A 19,740-nucleotide genomic window follows, 5' to 3' on the forward strand; every position below is an offset into this window, starting at 1 on the left:
ATTATTCTTTTATAATGTGTGACCCACACTTTTTCTCAGATCATTTGTATAACCCTAGAGTGAGATAGAGAGAAGAGGTCTTTTAAAAAGAGCTGATGGCTGTGTTTATATAGACAGCAGTGGGACGTGAAGCATGAAGGGAGCAGATTGAGATGAGAGTATGGCAGGAGGATCAAAGGCTGATTTAATGCCTTTGGGTGGGGCTGTGTGAGGGACAGGGTGGGCTCTAAGAAAGGACATATTAGGAAATATGGATGGATGGGTGGCGTGTGCATGTGTATTTGATTGTATGGGACAGACTGGGTGTTACTGACAGCGGATGTCCCTTAAGTTTAAATCCTTTTAAGAGCTCATGATGTTCTGATGGACATCTGTTCTCTCCTCACATGACTGCATGCGAGTCTCCCATCTCTAATGTCTTTACAGCAGAAATTACAACAGTTTCACATCCCTGAAATAATAAGTTTGAAATAACCTATCAAGAATATGCCCGGGTCATTTTTCAGCAATACATTTTTAATGAAGAAAACTATTTTAATTCAATCAAGGCTTTTTACATGATGATATTTTCATTACAATTTGGCACATTTTCTCTTCAAATTATCATTATTATAACGGGCTCAGGCATTTTAATGTAACTTTTTAAAATGGAATGCAATTACTTTATTTAAAATACAATAAAATTACTTTATTAAAATTATTAAAATAATTGGCTTAAACAAATATTGCCATGGTATAAAAAATACTTATAAAAGTATTTAAATTAATTTATATTTATATATACACACACACAGTAATTAAATTTTTAATTTTAATTAAACTATATATGTCTTCACATTTATTCATAAAATTTTCTGCATATTACATTTTTTTCACATTACAATAATGAGAATTTGTGCAAAAATTTACTAAATGTAATGGTCCTAAAAAATAAGCTTCCTTTTATTTGAAACAAAATACATAATAATATTTTATATATTATGATATTTATATTTATATAATATTATATATTATCAAATTAAAGTAAAATTGATTTTCTTCTTTTTTTTAATTATGGGTGAAGTATGACCCAATAATGAGAATTTGTGAGAAAATTAAATGTAATAGTCCTAATAATAAGCTTCCTTTTATTTGAATCAAAATACATAACATTATTATTCTTTTAGATAATATGATATTTATATAATATTATATATTATCAAATTAAGGTAAAAATCTGTTTTCTTCTTTTTTTCCATTATGGGTGAAATACGACCCAGACAAGTTCGCCCATAAACAGCGCTTTAAAAGAAAAGCCTCACAGATCAAAGTCGTTCACATAATGACAGAAAGCACCCCAGTCTTAATTATTTTGTCAGTTCGTACTTTGATTAAATCTCTGCCCTGCAGTTAACCCACAGCGTCTTACCTTGAGGTTCAAGGGGTTGACTATGTTGTGGGTGGTGCAGTTAACAGGGCCCTCCGTCATGACCTCCAGCGGGTAAATGAACCTGTTACTTTGAAGCCTCAGGGGGCATTTGAGCTGCAGTAGAGTGTGACTGATGCGGCTCGGCCCGTTGTTCACCAACTGAGAGGGAGAAACAGACAGAGAAAGACAGAGGTATGAATCAAAAATCTATGTTATGTCATAATAAACCCTCACAAACCCTTTGGTTTAACATCAAGGTTGCTGCCTTGTCATTTTCATGATTACATCATCACAACCACAGGATTAAATCATGCTGTTAAAGTAACTCCACAGGTGTTTGTGTACTCTCTGGTCATCATAAAAGGATGGCTTGATGCCTTGTGCTATCTTAGGACCTCTGTGTAACTTTTGGAAATTCTCCATGACAACCTCTACATGTGCAAGTATTTGCATGACTCATCAGCAAAACCCACACAGAAAGTATGTGTCATATGAAAAAACCAAGCTGCAAGCAGAAATTAGCGGGACTGACCGACATGAAATGGACTCAGTGACTTCTGTGTTCAAAAATAATAAAATTTAATTAAATAAAATCTCTGACTGAACAATGCAACCATCACAAATTGCAAGCAAACACATTTTCAATGAAGAAACTACTTTTAACTGTCTATGGTGTTGCATTGACAGTCTATTTTATTTTGGCTTATAAAAAGTGAATGATTTTAACAAAAAGTGCATGAAAATAATTTTTTACTAAAATTATTTAAAGTCTCTAGCTCAAAAAAGTAGGCAGGGCTAACATTTAAAACATTGCAAATTTAACTGCTAGTTGCTAGGCAACAATACATCCCATAATTACACCATAGGGATTTATAGCTTTTACTCTGGATTCCTATCAATGACAGGTCAAGTCCAACTGAAGGACTCAGACAAGGTCTTTACCTCGTAAGTGTGCTGGACGGCGGGTCCGACATCCTGTTCAACCATCACATTCTTGGTCAACTTCCAGCTCGGTGGGGGAAAGAAGACCTTGTCTGGTCGGGAGACACTGTAAAATGAGAGATAAAGAGAGACGGGAAAATGAGAAAGTGAAGGAACAGGGAGAGCTTCCTAGTGAGAGTTCCAGAAGAGCAATGGTCTTGTGAAGTGCTTATAAATGGGTTCTGCATGTGAACTCACCCCTGTAGAATAACATCTGACTGGACCACCACCTCCAACTTGTAGGGAACGACTTCACTCTGGGAGTTATTCTCATTCTTACTGCAGATTGAGAGATGGAGAGGTTATTAAAGAGCATACTAAGGTCTCTTTAACGGCATGTGCAACTAACCTAACCATATATTAAAGATGCATGATATATCAGGAACCATAACAGTCTCACTTATAAGTAAAAATTTGTTTGATGGCCAATATGAAATACATTTTTAAATAAATAAATAGATAAACAAATCAAATCAATCAAATCAGTTTTTGTATAGACAATCATATTTTTTTTAAATATCAATTAAAAAAAAGTGTATTTCTTTATATAGGATTCCCTTTGTATATATTTATTTACACATTTTATATATTTCTTTATACATTTCTTATTCATAAATAAGAAACAATTTTTTTCCCAATTCAAACAGTGATCTTGGTTACACTTAATTTTAAGGTGTCCTTGTTAGTGTAATTATAGTAATAATTTAAGAGTAATATTAATTAACTACATGTACTTACTCTATGGTTAGATGTTAGGTTTAGGGTTTGGCTTAGGGTTACTTGCATGTAATTATGAATAATTTATTGTTATTATAATAGTAAGTACATGTAACGTGTAACAAAGGTGCCTAAAAATAAAGTGTTGCCGTGATCTTTTACTATGCAAAAGTACTAAGCAGATATTCATGATTGCTATTGTATAGTTGTTAATAATTGTCTGTAGATAGTGTGAATGTTTATTTTTAAAAATACAAAATTAAAACACAGAACAAAATCAAGACAAAAACAAACATAACATAACAAAAATAACATAAAACCAAAAAACAACATTAAAGCTGTGTGAACTGGTTTCAAGTTTCATACCTACGGATCTGCAGGTCAAACTGCACAAATTTGTGTGTGTCCTTCAAACGTGGTACTGTGAATCTCAGTCCGGCCCATAACTGAAAATAAAACAATTTATTTAAAATAAATCCAAAGTCACTTCCTACAAGTACATATACAAGTACATTAATTAATTTATTCATTTATTTAAACAACCCAAAAATGAGAGAAATGCAAGCAGTTTCTCATAAAGGAGCCAACGATATTAGCAGTGCAACAATACTGAATTTCAGCTTTCCAAGAATTACACCAGAGAATTCTCTAAACACATAAATCCCCCATAATGCACTGCCATAGCAACGGAATGGATGTTGAAGTTGGTGGAATGTTCCTTTCCTGTATTCCATCCAAGAAACACAAGTGGAAACACTAAAACGTATCCTCTCTCATTCATCTAGTGATGTCATGTTTAGGTCCACTGTCAAAAGCACTCCACTTAGTTACTACCCTAAAATGCTGAAGTCACCTGCCCAGCCCCAGACTGCATTGGGAGCTCCAGCCTCCCTTTTATAATTGTGGTTTTATGCTCCCACTGCACGCACATAAACTCTGGCAAAAAGACCCCATACGAGCGGCACTCAGTGTGTGAGAGTTCGGGTGTGTGTGTGTGTGCGTGTGTGTGTGGGTGGCTATAATTTCTGAATTTCTCATTGCATGAGATACTATTATAGATACAGGCCAGTTGTTAGGAGGAACCTCTTAGGTGGTCCTGGAATCCAAAAATAATAGCGTTAATAATAAAATTGCCGAATAAAACTCCCAAATAACCTGCCCTGAACTAATGAGAGCAGCTGACTAAAAAAACAGACAGGGGTGTCTGGAAACACATATTGACAGGGAGCAGTTTGAACAGTCACTCAATTATACTCCATTTCTGCAGACACATTAAAAAAAAAAAAAAAAAAAACACACACATCCCACTACCTCCACACTGTGGCATTTTGGAGAGGGGAACTCCACTCTCTAAGGGGCAGAGCCAAAATGACTGTCACTTCCTGCATCACTGGTGGGAACTTCTTGCCTGTCCAAACATGATCCAACACAGCCCTTAACAAGACCCCCAGACAGCACTATGAGCTTACTACACAGGTTCGATGACTAATAAAGTTTACGTGACTAACAGGACACAATTGTGGTTTCTGGAGGCCTGGTTTTTTTTAAATGCTAGTTGTCAGTAATCAATTTCCATGATTTTTCCAGTCGTTTGTGAATACTGGAAAAGGATAACTGAATAACTATGAATTATTTTATAGAGATTGCACACACAAAAAGTAATTTCGGTAACACTTTATTTTAAGGTGTCTTGTTACACGTTACATACTGTACTTACTATTATAATAACAATTAATTATGCATAACCACATGCAAATCACATGCAAGTAACCCTAAGCCAAACCCTAACCCTAGGACACCTTAAAATAAGTAAATACTGTAAGACAGAACAATAGATTGCTAGTTTTATGAACTGATTTACTTTTCCATGGATTCATAAGATTCTACCAATTTCTAAGACTGTTCAAATCACAATTTTAAAATTCTCAGATATGCTGAGAAAGCAGTAAGATTCAATTGCACTTGACAAAAAGGGCTTTTTAATCAGCTGAATGTGAAACCCCAAGTCACTCAAGTGTGTAAATACGCACAAACAGAAAGAATAGTTAGGTGCTTACGCTAGTGCCTGATTTCATGGGGTTGCCCAGGTCACAGCTGAGGTAACGGGTCTGATTTTCCATCTCATAACTGCAGGTCAGTTGGGTCAGGCTCTGTCCGGAGAAATATAGAAAAAGACCAGTAAATTTCGGGAAACACACACAGTGATAACTCACACCCCTGACTCATGTCTTGACCTGCTTAGAATAATTGTGGTACTACAGCTGAATGTTACATTTTTGTCCTAAATCATCCCCACACAGGGTTAGGATTATCAAAAAAAAGTACAAGTAATTAATTAAAACAGACCCTGTTCGGTGCCCACAATCCTCCTGTAAGGACTACCCCTTCTTAAAATGTAAAGTAATCTATATTTTTGCCTCACTACAGGATTTCTCATCTCATGTCTCCATTAATAAAAAACACGTCTTCTCTGGAGTATCAAAGTAACAGAACAAAGGTCTTTCTCAGCTGAAATGCTGAACACATGTAGGAGTTAATGGACAGAGTCTGGCACACGTCCGTGTAATAGGCAGCACCTGGAGGCAGGGTCTCCATATCTCACCTCGTTATTGCGGGCTATTCCGCTGTAGTCGGCCTCCGATGGCAAGACCACATACAGCTCGGCTTCGTAAGCTCCACCTCCGTCGTTCTTTGCGTTGAAAGTCAGGGTCAGAGAGTTGTCATCGCCCATGTAAACTTCCTTCCTGTCCCTGCGGAAGCAAAACACGAACAAAACGTTAAACTCATGCATTGGTGGCTAATTTACTTTCTATAGGGTGAAGACAAAATATGCAAATTGTACTTTCAGACACAAACGCTGTTTAAGTCAATGCATTAACAAGCACCACTAAATGGTAATTTAAAAACTGTGTAGTAGTGGCTGTGAAGTATTAAGAATAGAGGACATTGACCACATGTAATTCTGCTGATCTAGCAGCAAATATCACTCAGACCTTTCCAACAGGAAGCCCCTCCTCTAGCACTGTACACACATTTCCTATTAAAAACCCCTAATAATTTCAATTGTAGCTATAAAGTTGAACATGCAATGACAAAGACTGTGAAACATTCCGCAATGTTCCCTTTTTTCTATTTGTTCACGTTCCCTCCCCCCTTTCTTTTCTCTCTACATCTCAGACACGATGAGGAATTCCATGCAAGGGCCACACAGACGCTTCCAATTACCGCCTGGCTTCGTAAAGCCATGCTGGGGAAGCGGCACGTACTGAATTCAAACGCTGGCACTCGGTTGGTGGGGGACTCGAACCTATGTGGAAGCCATCGCTTGCTGTACTTTCATAACAAACCCCTCCAGATGGCACATATGAGGTTGGGTTCACGTCACAAGGAGGTCATGATTTGCATTCGATGGCTAATAAAAATAAAGATCTTTACAACAAATTAACGCCAGCAAGTTCTAATAATCACATGGAAATGATTTAGTATAAGTTAATTTGACAGAAACTTGGACCTGCGAAAGAATAGCCATGTTGTCTGAGGCTTCTCCTAAAGAATAACCCCTCGAGTGAATTTCCAAGAGATACTATTCCCTCTGCGTGTTGAAAGACAAGAAAATCCAAATCGCTCTGTGGAGAAAATTAATACCCTCCACAGTTTAATAAACATGTGACCTAAGACAAACGCAACAAATCTGTAAGGTTTTTGTTAAGACAGTCGAAGAATAACAACAGATACAAACAAATCTGTGTATAAAAGAGAGAAAATACCCACAGATTTTACAAATCAACTGCAGGAAACTGCCGTTGTAACTGCAGGGAAAAGGGGGTCACAGTGATTTCCAAATTTTCCAAACTTATCCGCTTCATCTATGCAGTTTTTTTTCCACAAGCCAGCCAATCCCAGCACCTGTTGCATAGCCCTCCTTCCTGTTTTTTTTCCTGTGTGTGTGTCACTAATCTCACCTGGGAACACTCTGTCCAACTTTCTAAAAGCTGTGACTCATCACGTATATTTCTCCAAATATCTCATCCAAACAGTAGCTGGAATAGCCATTACTTATTTCTCGTGCCTAAAATAGTTTTACTTTATACGTGACTTTATTGCAAACTTTGCAAAAAGCAGACTAAACCCTAGGCTTTTATTTCTTTTTTGCATTCCTTGCTAATCATCTTACCCGTGCACAGAGAGTTTCAGGTCAGGGACGCAGATGTTGTCCTCTCCGCAGTCCAATAAAATCTGGGCCTAGAACACACGCCAGAAAAATGTTAAGGTAAGTTACTGAGAGATTACAGTCATTCATTTGCAACCCATTTTAGATTCAGAATCGACTAATTATGTGTGAAAAAGAATCTCATGGGACATGATTTTATATTTCTGGAATTGACTGGATGGTGAAAAGTGATTACATACCAAAATAAAGCAAGACAGATCTGCAGTTATATGCAAATACAAACATCTATTAATTTCGAGATCTATTCATTAATGATAGATAGATCACATCTTACTAAAGTTAGTCCTCCTACACATAGGTAATCTATACCTACGGCCAGATGGGAGAAGGATGAAACATTAAAAACAAGAATGTTATTAAATTTTGAATTAAAATTCATTTTTATAAATATGTGGGGGGCATAAATGTACTGAAAAGAAAAGCCTTAGAAGTTTGGCATCATCTTTTATGTTCTTTTTTATTAAAAAATAAAATAGAATTCAGCAAAAAAATTAATCAGTAATAATATTTTTAGAGTAATTAAATGCAGAAACAAACAAGCAATAAAACCAGGAATTCACCTTTAGAAAGTCTTGTTGATTTGAAGGGTAAAAATAGAAAGTAAGCCATTCATTTATGAACAATGTGATCCAAAAAAGAAGCTGTCTGAGATTCACCAGTCATTTTCTTAATCATATGCAGGATACCACCTGCAATCCAGTGTCTCTAATGTCATTCAGGCATCATCGCCCTATAATAAGCACACTTTCAGTCACACTTTCCATAACCAATATCCCAGCTAAAAATCTCTAGGCAGTTTACAAAGAAAAAAAAAAAAAAAAAATCAAGCAAACCTTTACATACTTACAAATTCCCATGAAACTTTAAACTACTTACACAATGAAATAGATTTTTTCAAAAATCCAAGCAAAGCACTATTTGTAAACAACAGATAGCAGCGGCCAGCTGCATTATACACAGTGCATTCACTTAGGTCAAGTGTTAGTGCATGACCATGTAATGGTCAAAGAATATTGATGCCTAATACACTACCATACAAAATGAATATAAATATTGCCATTTACAATGGTAAACATCACTCCTCTGCCTACAAAATGCTAGGTTTTAGATTAGTAAACACTGTTGAATGAATTCTGGGTTGAAGAGCAGATGTGTACAGGCTTCAAAAACATATAGAGCTCACTCGAAGGGATAAAGAGCTATGGTTGTACCCATAAGGCTGTTCTATATGCCACCAACATCCACATCAGAGGCTGCCGACTCTGAACCACATGCTAGCTGCACGCGACACCACCCAACTCTCACCACAAAGACAAATATAAATATATACATCACAAAAAGCGCACACACATTAATGAGAGAGAACCTATATACAATTTATGAATGACTCTTAAGACATAAAGAAACTGGGAAAGTAGTGCCACGGCTAATTGCTACCACCTGACGCTGTATTTCCAACATGTGCGAGGATGACGCAACATGACGATGAGGATAAGAAAATAGAATAGGGAGATTAGAAAGGGCAAAGTGGCTTCCCTGTAATTAGCAGTTGCTGAGCTCTAATTACAACCGATGAGGGCGGCCACCCCTTTCCTTAGCTCTGTATCGGGCCGCTCCGAACCTCCTGGAGAGAGTTGTTTGGGTTCACTGGAGCAACCAAACAATTAAAAGCCCAAAGGGAGATACAAGAGAGGGTCACACGTGCATATGTCCAAGCTGATCCACAGCCAAAACCACCATAAAGTGTTTACGGAACTGTCAAAGTCTGCAAACAGCATGACTAGGTCAGCAAACTAGAGGGCGCCAGGCAGGATCCCTAACAACATTTATAAAAGGAGGTCCAAAACATCTCAATCTATAAGCAAGATGAATACGGAGCCACACACCTATAGCCACCTGAAAATAAAGACAAGAAATAAGCTTTTTCCAGTTTATTCCATTCATTCTTGAAAAGAAAGTGCTTGACAGTTGGACAGTTATTTTTTCTTAGAAAATAATACAAAAAAATAATATTACTTTTCATTATTGTTATAAATTGCTGTAAATGGTGTATATTAATGTAATATTACTCCATGGTCTGTCTGAATACTGGATTCTGATTGGCTGGCAGGTATGCAGTAAAATGTGTTTAATGCACAAGTAAGTTCCAAGTCAGTTTAATCACCATTCCATATTAATGCGCTGCTTTGGTTGATGCACACTAACCAACATGCATTACTAGAGATAGAGATAGAGATAGAGATAGAGAGAGAGAGAGAGAGAGAGAGATAGATAGATCGCAGATTGCGCTGCACACACACATAGACTTGCTGTCAACGCTTCCCTGCGATTTTTATTAATAAAATAGCCTAGATTATATTCCTCAGCAACGATGGTAAAATGGCTGTTTTTAAAGTAATTGTTTGTAGAGAGAGATGCGCAACGCAGACGCAGCACGCAGGTACACACAACTGTCATCTCTCTCTCTATCAATCGATAATTAATTGAAATACATGCTATAATTCATTCAAATAAATGTGATCTTACCGCACTATTTCATATCTGTGTCTGATTTGAAGTGGGCAGAATGCTAGCGTTAACGTGCCGTAACTGACGAAAATAACTGTCATTTTTACCCATTCGGTCAAATATTGCGCTGCAAAGAGCAATACTAGTTTTTAACTTGTCTATAACTTAGCAAATGACCATGGAATAAGTGGGATAATCAATGGCTAACCGTTTCGCGTTTTCGTTATTATACATTTTTGTGTGCGCGCGTGTGTGTAATTTAAAACAGCATAAAACCAATGTGGACACAAAGTAACTTTCTAAAAACTTGTCATGTGAGTTTTTAAATGAGTTTTCCTTTCCTTTATAATGAATACCCTCATTTATAATGAATAAAAGGGCTTCCCACTTTTTGCCTTGAATAAGCCAAGGTTTTAGAAGATCGTTCCATCTGCAATGTTTCCAAGGCCTCTGATTAGAATGTTTCTGCATATGGTCAGTGCGGCCCATGTGTTCGGCACGGTCTCAATAACTACTGAGAGAAAACTACCACCCAAAAAGCTAAACCTAAACAGACGGCATATGGCCTGTGAGAACCCGCCTGGAAAAAAACAGAAATCTATTAACCCTCCATATGCGCACACACCTCTACAGTGGAGTTTCCACGAAGCCCAGAAAGCTACTCCTGGTGGGACAGTGAAAAGTTCTCTACTGTACACGCTACTCATTTACTTCAGATCTCAAATGGCTCTCCTGACAATTTGGAGAACATCCCAGATGTAGGTTTTGAAGATCTCTTCATAAAGGAGGAGAAGGACCTCTCTCTCCATGCAAAACCTCAGTTTGTTCACATAAAGCATTGTGGGATATCTGCAGCAGCACATGTACATACTTTCTGTTCGATGAGCTCCGCTGTCTGGTAGTTGAGGATGGGCCACAGGCCATTTCCGTCTGCCGCAGCTTGAGGGTTCAGGCTGAAGTTGAGCGCAACGAAGATGGGCGACAGCTTATCCCTAAACTCCTTCTCATCCTACAGTCCAACAGAGAGGAAAACAGAGCAGGAGTTTGTGAGAAAGGTCAGAAAGCAGGACGAAACGACACTCTTAATCCCTTGCTGCATTTTTGGTGTCTGTTGCCACACTTATCTTACTTATCTTCATTTTTAAAACTTATCTTGTACTAAGAAATCGAAAACTAACTGACTGAAATGATCCAGGTCATTTTTCCCCTCAATGTTTCCAATGGTTAGCCCCACCTACTCTTAATTCTCATTAGCTCAAAATGTTTTGAATGCCACATTACGACATTTTATATTCAACTTTTATATACTGTATATACTATTTAGTGGAACCAAGCCATTGTTTTACAAGTCACATGAAAGCCCTAATTCTTTGCATTCTAGTCCAAAGTCAAGTCTTAAATCTATGCAAGTCTAGACTAGTGAAGTCGCAAGTCATTACTGTCAAAATCGAGTTGCAAGTCATCAAATTTGAAACTCCAATCCACAGACCTGCTATTTAGTGCACCATTAATGTCCTGCTTTTGTAGGATCTGGGGTCAAACTCACCCGCAAGAAGATCTTGGTGTCACTGCAGACTCTGGCTCCATTTGGTACTTTCAGAGTCCTCTGCAGAGTGGGAAGCTGGGTGTCTAAAAACAGAGCTCTCCGAATGGCCCCCTTCTGTTGTTGCTTCAGCCGGTCCAGCTGAACGTCAACATTAAACTCTACAACACACACACACACATTGTCTGATATATTTAGAAAAGTTTTGGGCATGATGCCTTCACGTTGGCTCCAGCATACAGGTGCAGGACGGAGCCAAGCTGACACAGCACTAAATCTCAAAAGCCTATTGGGTAGATCTGAACTTTGTGCTTTGGCAAGAGTGAAGACTTCTTCCAAACATTTAGTTTTTATCATTATCCAACACCTGAAGAGAATGGCTATAAGAAAAGCCATAATGCGTTTGATAGAAAGTCGTGGCTCGTGAAGGCATGAAGGAATTTGCATGCCGTTCAGATGTATGTTGGGCACCTGTGCTCAGTTACCTGAGCATGTGTAGTAGGTGTTATTCTTCGCACATAGTCTAGGCCTCTAATGGCAGGGCATATGGTGCTATCATTAACCCAAGGGGAAACGGAGGGAAGTAGTTACTGACTAAATGTATTGTAAAGGTTGTGCATGGACAAAGAACGGCTTATGGATGAAATGGGAAACATGAAGGTTATTTTAGATGCCTAAAACCAGGTTTATTTTAGGTTGTGAGGGAAATTAAGTCAAATTAAGTCCTAAAATAAATGTTACAGGTGATTGTTAGGGCGTGACTAGTGTTCTGGGTGGTTGCTTATTAAAAAAGGAATACTATTTGCAAAGGAGATTAACAGGTGGGTAAATAGGAGCAGATGTGGCTTACCGAGATGATTTGGTAGGTGCTTCCCATTGGCTGAGAGGCAAAAGCTCAGGTTGACACTAAGAAACAGAGCAGACAAATGATGACAGATGAAGTGGATTTATTACAACGACGCATTAGAAACACATTGGTTGCATCTCTTTGGCTATGAAATATTTGCTATTATTGTTTCCTCAGGCTATAACACTGGACAGCTTGAAGGAAGGATGACACGTGAAGATGCTTTCAAACAGGATAGTTAAGGATCATGTCCGTGCTGGAAACTGATGTACAATTTCTGAAAGACATCTCTTGTATCCACCAAGCGTATAATAAATATTTATAAAAAAATATAGAAAAACAGCAATATTATGGAATATTATTACAATTTTGAAAAACTGTCTTCCATTTTAATATATGAAATGATATATTGAATGTAACAATATATTGTAAATATATTGAAATTTAATTTATTTCTGTGATAGCAACGCTGAATTTTCATTAGCCATTACTCTAGTCTTCAGTGTCACATGATCCTTCAGAAATCATTCTAATATGCTGATTTGGTACTTAATAAACATTTCTTATTATTATCAATGTTGAAAAATGGTTGTTATGCTTAATATGTTGTGGAGAATAAATGAGGGTTCAACTGAAAGGCAATAAATAAATAAAGAAGATTGGTCGTAGCATAGAAAATCTGAAAAAAAGTTGAATTACAGTTTAAATGAATGAAAGAAAAATTTTTAGAAAGAACTGAAAAAGTTTCCAAAAAGAGAAGAAAAAGTAACAAAACATACAAAAGAAGCAAAACAGGGAACAGTGAAAGACTGAAGATGAAAAAAGAAGAAAAATCACAATCCAGGCTACTTCTGACCTGTGCAATAAACACAGTGTGTTCCCATGTGTGTTTCTAAGCCTCAGTATACATCTGTGTGTGTGTGTGTGTGTGTGAGCTCACATGCATGTGCAGCTCAGTGCGCCCTGATGTTTCCCAGCTGTGTTCCACCACTAAACAATATCTCATTCAAAGCCACTGCTAAATCCCTCTCTCTCTCTCTCTCTCTCTCTCTCTCTCTCTCTCGCTCTCTAATTTCTCCCAAAAGCCTCTGTGTCTAGGCAACGACTTGTAATCAACACATACGTATACAAACTTTCCCTGTATAAAACAGAACAGGCGGAGACACGGACATTTCACGTCAAAGAGTGACCAGCCCAGCGGAGTTTCCTTTCCCTCCACAGATAGGAGGCATAATTCAAAAATGCACGTCATAGAGTTGGGAAAAGGGCATTTCATGCTTTTCGCCACCTTCTTGGCTTACCCTCAACCAGCATAGCGTGTCCAAACCATTTGGAAAAGACTTCGCTGACAGCATAACTACACGCTTCCATATGTCCAGCCTGACATACAAAGCCCAACTGTGGATGTAATGAAGTAAGCTTAATCTACTAAATTAGATTTCTAAAATTCCTACATAAGTGCACTTCAATGCCACTTAAATAATGTTAAATGTGATTGCATGTTGAATGTTTAGGATTTGGATAAACAGTCTAATAAAATCAATTTACTGCTTTCGACCAGGAATGCAACAAATTCTGGTTGATACAAGATGGCAGACATACCAGGACACTTGCAGGGTTTCGTTCCCACGGCTTATGGTGCAAACTTTCTCCTCAGGATTAATCATAGTTGGATAGACAGTCAAGGTAGCACTGGTGTTCACAATAGGACGAGACCTGGAATTGACATAATATCCAGAAGTATTTAGTCTGCACTCAAAGGCATTTTAAATAGCTTTATGATTAAAATTTAAATAGGATATACTGAAGTCGGTAAGACTTTTAAAGGCTGCATTTAATAGATCAAAAATACAGTAAAAAATAGTAATCTTGTGAAACATTATTACAATTTGAAATATTTTAACATTTTAAAAAGGTAATTTATTCTTGTGATAGCAATTTATTCTTGTGATGGTAAAGCATCATTTTCAGCAGTCATTACTCTAGTCTTCATGTCTGTGACTGACCTGTAAAGAACGGCAGTGTCTGCACCAAATGCGCCAACAATAAGATCTGCAAGAACACAAAAACATGGTATCAGACTAGATTTCAGCAGCAGTGGTTTATGGTAGCTAAAAAGACTAGGTTTTCTTACCTGGGTAGCCATTATTATCCAGGTCTTTGCCTCCACGAAGGGCGTAACCAAAACTGGCAGGTAGAGCTGACGGTGTGGCAGAAGCCCATTGGCCAGCGATCACCTGAGAGGGCTTTTCCCTGAGTCCTCCAGCATGTCCATTATAGATGAGCACCACTCCTTGTTTGTTTTCCCCACCAAACGGACAACCGATGGCCACGTCTGTTAAGAGAATATTGTAGAATTAGAGGTGCACTGATATTAAAATTCTGGCCAATACCAAAAAAGGGTACTTAGTTTCATGTAATAGGTGATAACTGATAAACAGCAGATATTAAAAGTCTATATTATCTTGCCTAAATAAATTAAAAATAAAAATTAATCATTTTTAATTAACCGAAAAATGTCTGATATAAAAATTCTATATTATTTTGTCTAAATAAATTACAAAATTATAAACCATAAAAAATAAAAAATTGTAAAATGCTACAAGTGAATTTAGGCACCACAACATTATAATATACAGTATAAAGATTGATATTCATTTTAAGATTACATTTAACAATGTTATTACATTATTCGTGTTTTTAAAGATTTAATTCAAGTCAGCGGTGAGGGTTATTATTGTTGACTACAAGTGAAACTAAAAAACTTTTTTAATTCAGCTAGTTTCCATGGCAAAGCTTTCTCAATTTAGTTTAAATTGATGTACTACAATAACAACTAAAAACTGAAATAAAAATGAAAATACACAATATAGACATACATAAAAAACCTAAAAACCACAAAGAGGACAAAAACACATTTATTAAAACTTTAAGATTCAAAATAAAAACGGATTCAAAATATTAATAAACTGAATAAGTGTGTTATGATACTACAATAACACTGCCGTTAGACAACAGTAAAAGGTAATCTAAAAGAAAAAAAGGGAAATGAACAACCACAATTAAATATAGCCCGACAGCTATCTAATAACAACCAAAACCAATAAAAAAAAATCCAATATTGAATGATAACCAATACAGTTGTCTAAAGACTGACTGACACACAAATGTAAAAATCTTTGAAAATCTCTCACCGTTGTAACCATCTTGGTTGAGGTCTCCGAGAGGGGTAATGGAGCTGCCAAACCGGCCGAACGTCTGCGTGCCAGTGAGATGAGGTAGCTGAGGTGTGAGATCCAGAGGTCCATTCTGCATGTACACATAGACCCGACCCAACTCCTCCAACCTCCCATCAGAGTCACGAACCATGAACATGGGAGCGCCAACTAGCAGGTCCGTCATCCTGGAAGTGAAACAAACCAAAACTTAACCACTGAACACATTGTTGTGGCAGATTCTTCTCTTAACCTGGTTGTGTTTACCTACCCGTCATTGTTTATGTCAGTAGCAGCCACTGCATAGCCATAGTAAGAACCCATCTGAAAAATTTTGGAACATTAACAACTTGAATCACATGTAGATACAAGCTTCTCATTTTTAACTGTACATACAAACAACATGCAGGATCTTATGAATGTCACATGGACAGTAACTTTATGCCTGAATGCATGTTTGAGTACATGAAAAGAGCTCTTTGATGATTCAGATGTGGCTCAGTTCTCTAGCCCCCTGAGGTGGGCACACACAAATGCTTTTTGATTGTATTTACTCAGCTGAAGCAATCAGTGCAGTTAAAGGCCTCCTACAATTTCCATTTGCAAAACTGTGGTGCTCGTTTAGGAAAATTGCCCGTAAGCTCTTGCCTCACATAATCTGCCCTTTACTGCCTACCACAGAGCACTCCAGCCTGGTTTAAAGAGTCTTGTAAAGGAAATGATTTTTGCTTATGTCATCAGTGTGCAACAGTTTGAAGAATATCAGGGTGGGATGAAGCTTTACAAAACAGTAAGAATGACAAATTCAGTTAAAATGTCACATCCTAAAATAGCTGCAGCAAAATATACTATTACACCACAAAAGCCAATAGAAGAAACTGTTGTACCTGCAATAAAATGAATGCCCTCAAACTCACCTGCTCACCAGTGAAGGACTTCAGCATATCCAGAGAACCATTGAGAATTGAAACCTGATAAACAGACAACACACTCGAGTTTTCATTCCGTCAAGAACCATTATAAAAATCTCTGGTTGATTACCAACTCCAAACTAAAAGTCATACTATAGTGGATGTGTAATGGGTCATATTTAATGCAATGAAAATCTGGGTAACTTAACTTGGGTGAAAAGTTATCTGGCTAAATGTCACAGTTGATAGTGTGACTGCTTCCTCTCACCTGTCCATGCAGTCTGACTCCCCTGGGAACTCCAGTCACAAAGTCTGAAAGCAGGCGAGCCAACAAAGAGAGGAAAAAGAGAAAGATTTAATAGTGGAAACATGGAAATGTGAGTTCCTTAGGAATTCTGGCAATCAGAGCCACTCCAAGTCACTCCACTATTTTCAAATTTGTTTAGGTGTAATGGATTCATAAAGAGGGTTTAATCATAACACTTCCTTTGAAAGGTTCTACAAACAGTGCATGGATTTAATACATCCGTCTATGGCTATTCCAACAGCAGATGATGATATTAAATCATTATCTGTGGTACAACACAGTCACCGTCATTCTATATCCATTTATAATGAGTATAATACAAATAACATCAAAATAATCCAGTGAAACTGTAATCTAATGAGCACTATAATGTAGAGGTTTAATGTTTTAAGGTCACAATACTCACCTTCATCATCATCACCACTGAACTCGCCGACAGCCACTGAATAACCTGTTGAACGATATAAAAATATGAGTGGTGACAAGACAGAAAAATCTAAGTATTTTCAGCTTGAGAGCTAATAAGGGGGATGGAAAGACATACCCATGTAGTTGTCATCAAATGTGATCTCTTTTTTCTGTTTGGTCTGAATCTGGCCTTCCACGGAGGTCAAGAAGAATCCTGGGTAATAGGCTTTGACTATTTCTTGTTTAACTGCAGTGATCACTTGGCCTAGAGATGGTAAGGAGAAATTGATCTTTTAAATTGCAATTGGATTGAGATATAAATGCTAACTAAATCCACATTGTTATGGAAAGCTAATCAAATCACAAAACAAATGTTTAAGAAAGGTACATACACTAAAAGTCTGTAAGATTTTTTTGAAAGTATCTTATGCTCACCAAGGCCGCATTTACATTTACATTTTACATTTATTCATTTAGCTGACGCTTTTATCCAAAGTGACTTACAATTGCTATATATGTCAGAGGTCGCACGCCTCTGGAGCAACTAGGGGGTTAAGTGTCTTGCTCAAGGACACATTGGTGTCTCACAGTGGATTCGAACCCGGGTCTCTCACACCAAAGGCATGTGTCTTATCCACTGCGCCATCACCACCCCAATTTATCTGATATTGTGAATGCTATCACAATTTAAAAGAACCATTTTCTGTTTTTGTATATTTTAACATGTAATTTATTCCTGTGAAGGCAAAGCTGTATTTTCAGTAATAATCATAATCCAGTCTTCAGTGTCACATGATCCTTTAGAAATCATTCTATTCTTATTATCAATGTTGAAAACAGTTATGCTGCTTAACATTTTTGTGGAAACCATTATGCATTTTTAAAGATTCTTTGATGTATAAGAAGTTCAAAAGAACAGCATTTATTTGAAATAATGTTTTATAAATTTAAAAAAAAAAAAGTGTCTGTCACTTTTGATCAATTTAATGTATCCTTGCTGAATAAAAGTGATAATTTTACTTTTTTAGTATTTATAAGCCCTTAAAGACTATTCTAAAACAAGTGTTTTTATTTTAAAAGCCAAACCTTGCCAGAAGTAACTGCCAGGTCCTCCAAGCACCACCTTTCCTTCCTGTAACACAGCAACAGTATCTAGGTGAGACCAGAAGGAAACGGCAGATAAGCGAAGCATTTTGTTCTATTCAGTTCCAATATCATCCCACCTGTGTAAAATCAGCACTGAATCCACCTTGACAGTAGCCTTGTCCTTTTCTTCCACGGAATTCTGCAACGGATGGCAAGTTATGTTACCGTGACTTCAAAACAACTGAAATTGAAAAGTGCCACAATAAAGCAACCGCAAGCCCACCTGTGCGGCACGGAGCATATTCCACAAACTTAGTGAAGTTTTTGACGGACAGAAAACATGAGCCAGTAGTATCAGCACGAGGCTCCTCCTCCATGGCTCTCCAGGAGTAAAGGGGGGCACAAGCCTATTGAAAGGATAATACTAGAGGTTAAAGGTAAACTCCATCGACAAAAACACCCGCATGAGTCAAGAGTAAAGCAAGCATGATGATGAGCTCAGTTTCATAATCCATGAGGAACAGCACCTAGACTTTTGATGTTACAGCATTATCCACAAGACAAAAAGTCGGAAAGTTCAAATTCAGAAGGAAAATTGAAGACCATAATGAATGAATAGACCTGGATCTGATCTGATTATTTATAATTTGAGTCTTACAAAGTTAATTTAAGAACATAAACTTAGACTTGAGTCACCAACCATACTTTGGGTTCAAGCGCAAATGTTCAAGAGGAAATAATAGTTTGTCATGATTTGAAGGAGGGTTTATGTCTGACTATTATACTGACTTTTTTTCCACACAGCATAAAATATGAGTAAGAAGATCTTACCAGCACACTATCTTCATGCACTCGTACTGTTGCTCCAAACCACTGATGGGATTTGAACTCTCCCTGATGTTCTGCTTCATTCACTGACATTTTTAGATCTCCTACAGCCACGGAAAAAAAATATCAAGTAAATATAAATAAAAATTATGCAATATTATATAAACACTTCCTCTGAAACAGTTTTGAAAGTCCTGTGGACAGGGGAAAAATATTAACTATGAATATCATTGCATTTCACAACCCAATCACATCCCAATGGATAAAATCAAGTCTGTCCCAACATTATTTTCCAGCGAATATTCTAGTATGTCACATCACATTAGTCAAATGTTATTTTAAGCACATTTAGACCACTAATAGAATGAAAAAAACAAGGTGAAAAAAAAGAACAGACTGTACAGCACAGGCTCAGGTGTCCGCTGAGGTTAAAGGTCATATCATGAAGAGCAGGCACAAGATAGATGGTCACATATGGGCTGAAATGGGATTCATAATCAAAACAAAGGTGACATGTCCTGGCCGAAGAGAGAGGTTGGGACTCAACAATAAGACCACCAGACCAAGACCATCAGAGATCAGGTTCAACTGCCAGAAGAGTCACCAGGCCAGAAAATTCTAACTGAATCGCCCGAAAGCCTGTTCCCCACTCTGACTGCCAAACTGAACTTTGCCACAGACATTTCTCCAGTTGCACCATAATTACAAGCATGATGCAACAGGGTTCTGTGGTGTGATGGAGGGGAAGGG

The 19,740-nt window shown here is 37.4% G+C and overlaps 1 protein-coding gene across 1 annotated transcript in view; it reads right to left on the reverse strand.

Annotated features, from left to right (window-relative positions):
* Window positions 1–19,740, reverse strand: part of LOC306859550 (integrin alpha-5-like) — a 46,259-nt gene that overhangs the window by 6,750 nt on the left and 19,769 nt on the right. The window contains exons 3-25 of the mRNA XM_079400618.1: window positions 18,994–19,094; window positions 18,446–18,569; window positions 18,300–18,361; window positions 18,163–18,208; window positions 17,213–17,341; window positions 17,075–17,119; window positions 16,630–16,673; window positions 16,368–16,421; window positions 15,722–15,774; window positions 15,430–15,638; window positions 14,370–14,570; window positions 14,242–14,287; window positions 13,838–13,951; window positions 12,239–12,294; window positions 11,392–11,549; window positions 10,717–10,854; window positions 7,281–7,348; window positions 5,709–5,856; window positions 5,164–5,256; window positions 3,473–3,552; window positions 2,588–2,668; window positions 2,351–2,456; window positions 1,409–1,567 (exon numbers count right to left, since the gene is read on the reverse strand). Of these exons, the coding sequence (XP_079256744.1) occupies window positions 1,409–1,567; window positions 2,351–2,456; window positions 2,588–2,668; window positions 3,473–3,552; window positions 5,164–5,256; window positions 5,709–5,856; window positions 7,281–7,348; window positions 10,717–10,854; window positions 11,392–11,549; window positions 12,239–12,294; window positions 13,838–13,951; window positions 14,242–14,287; window positions 14,370–14,570; window positions 15,430–15,638; window positions 15,722–15,774; window positions 16,368–16,421; window positions 16,630–16,673; window positions 17,075–17,119; window positions 17,213–17,341; window positions 18,163–18,208; window positions 18,300–18,361; window positions 18,446–18,569; window positions 18,994–19,094 (2,315 nt within the window). The remainder of the gene's footprint in view (window positions 1–1,408; window positions 1,568–2,350; window positions 2,457–2,587; window positions 2,669–3,472; window positions 3,553–5,163; window positions 5,257–5,708; window positions 5,857–7,280; window positions 7,349–10,716; window positions 10,855–11,391; window positions 11,550–12,238; window positions 12,295–13,837; window positions 13,952–14,241; window positions 14,288–14,369; window positions 14,571–15,429; window positions 15,639–15,721; window positions 15,775–16,367; window positions 16,422–16,629; window positions 16,674–17,074; window positions 17,120–17,212; window positions 17,342–18,162; window positions 18,209–18,299; window positions 18,362–18,445; window positions 18,570–18,993; window positions 19,095–19,740) is intronic.

This window comes from Barbus barbus (assembly GCF_936440315.1).
Source record: "Barbus barbus genome assembly, chromosome: 40".
NCBI classification, from domain to species: domain Eukaryota; kingdom Metazoa; phylum Chordata; class Actinopteri; order Cypriniformes; family Cyprinidae; genus Barbus; species Barbus barbus.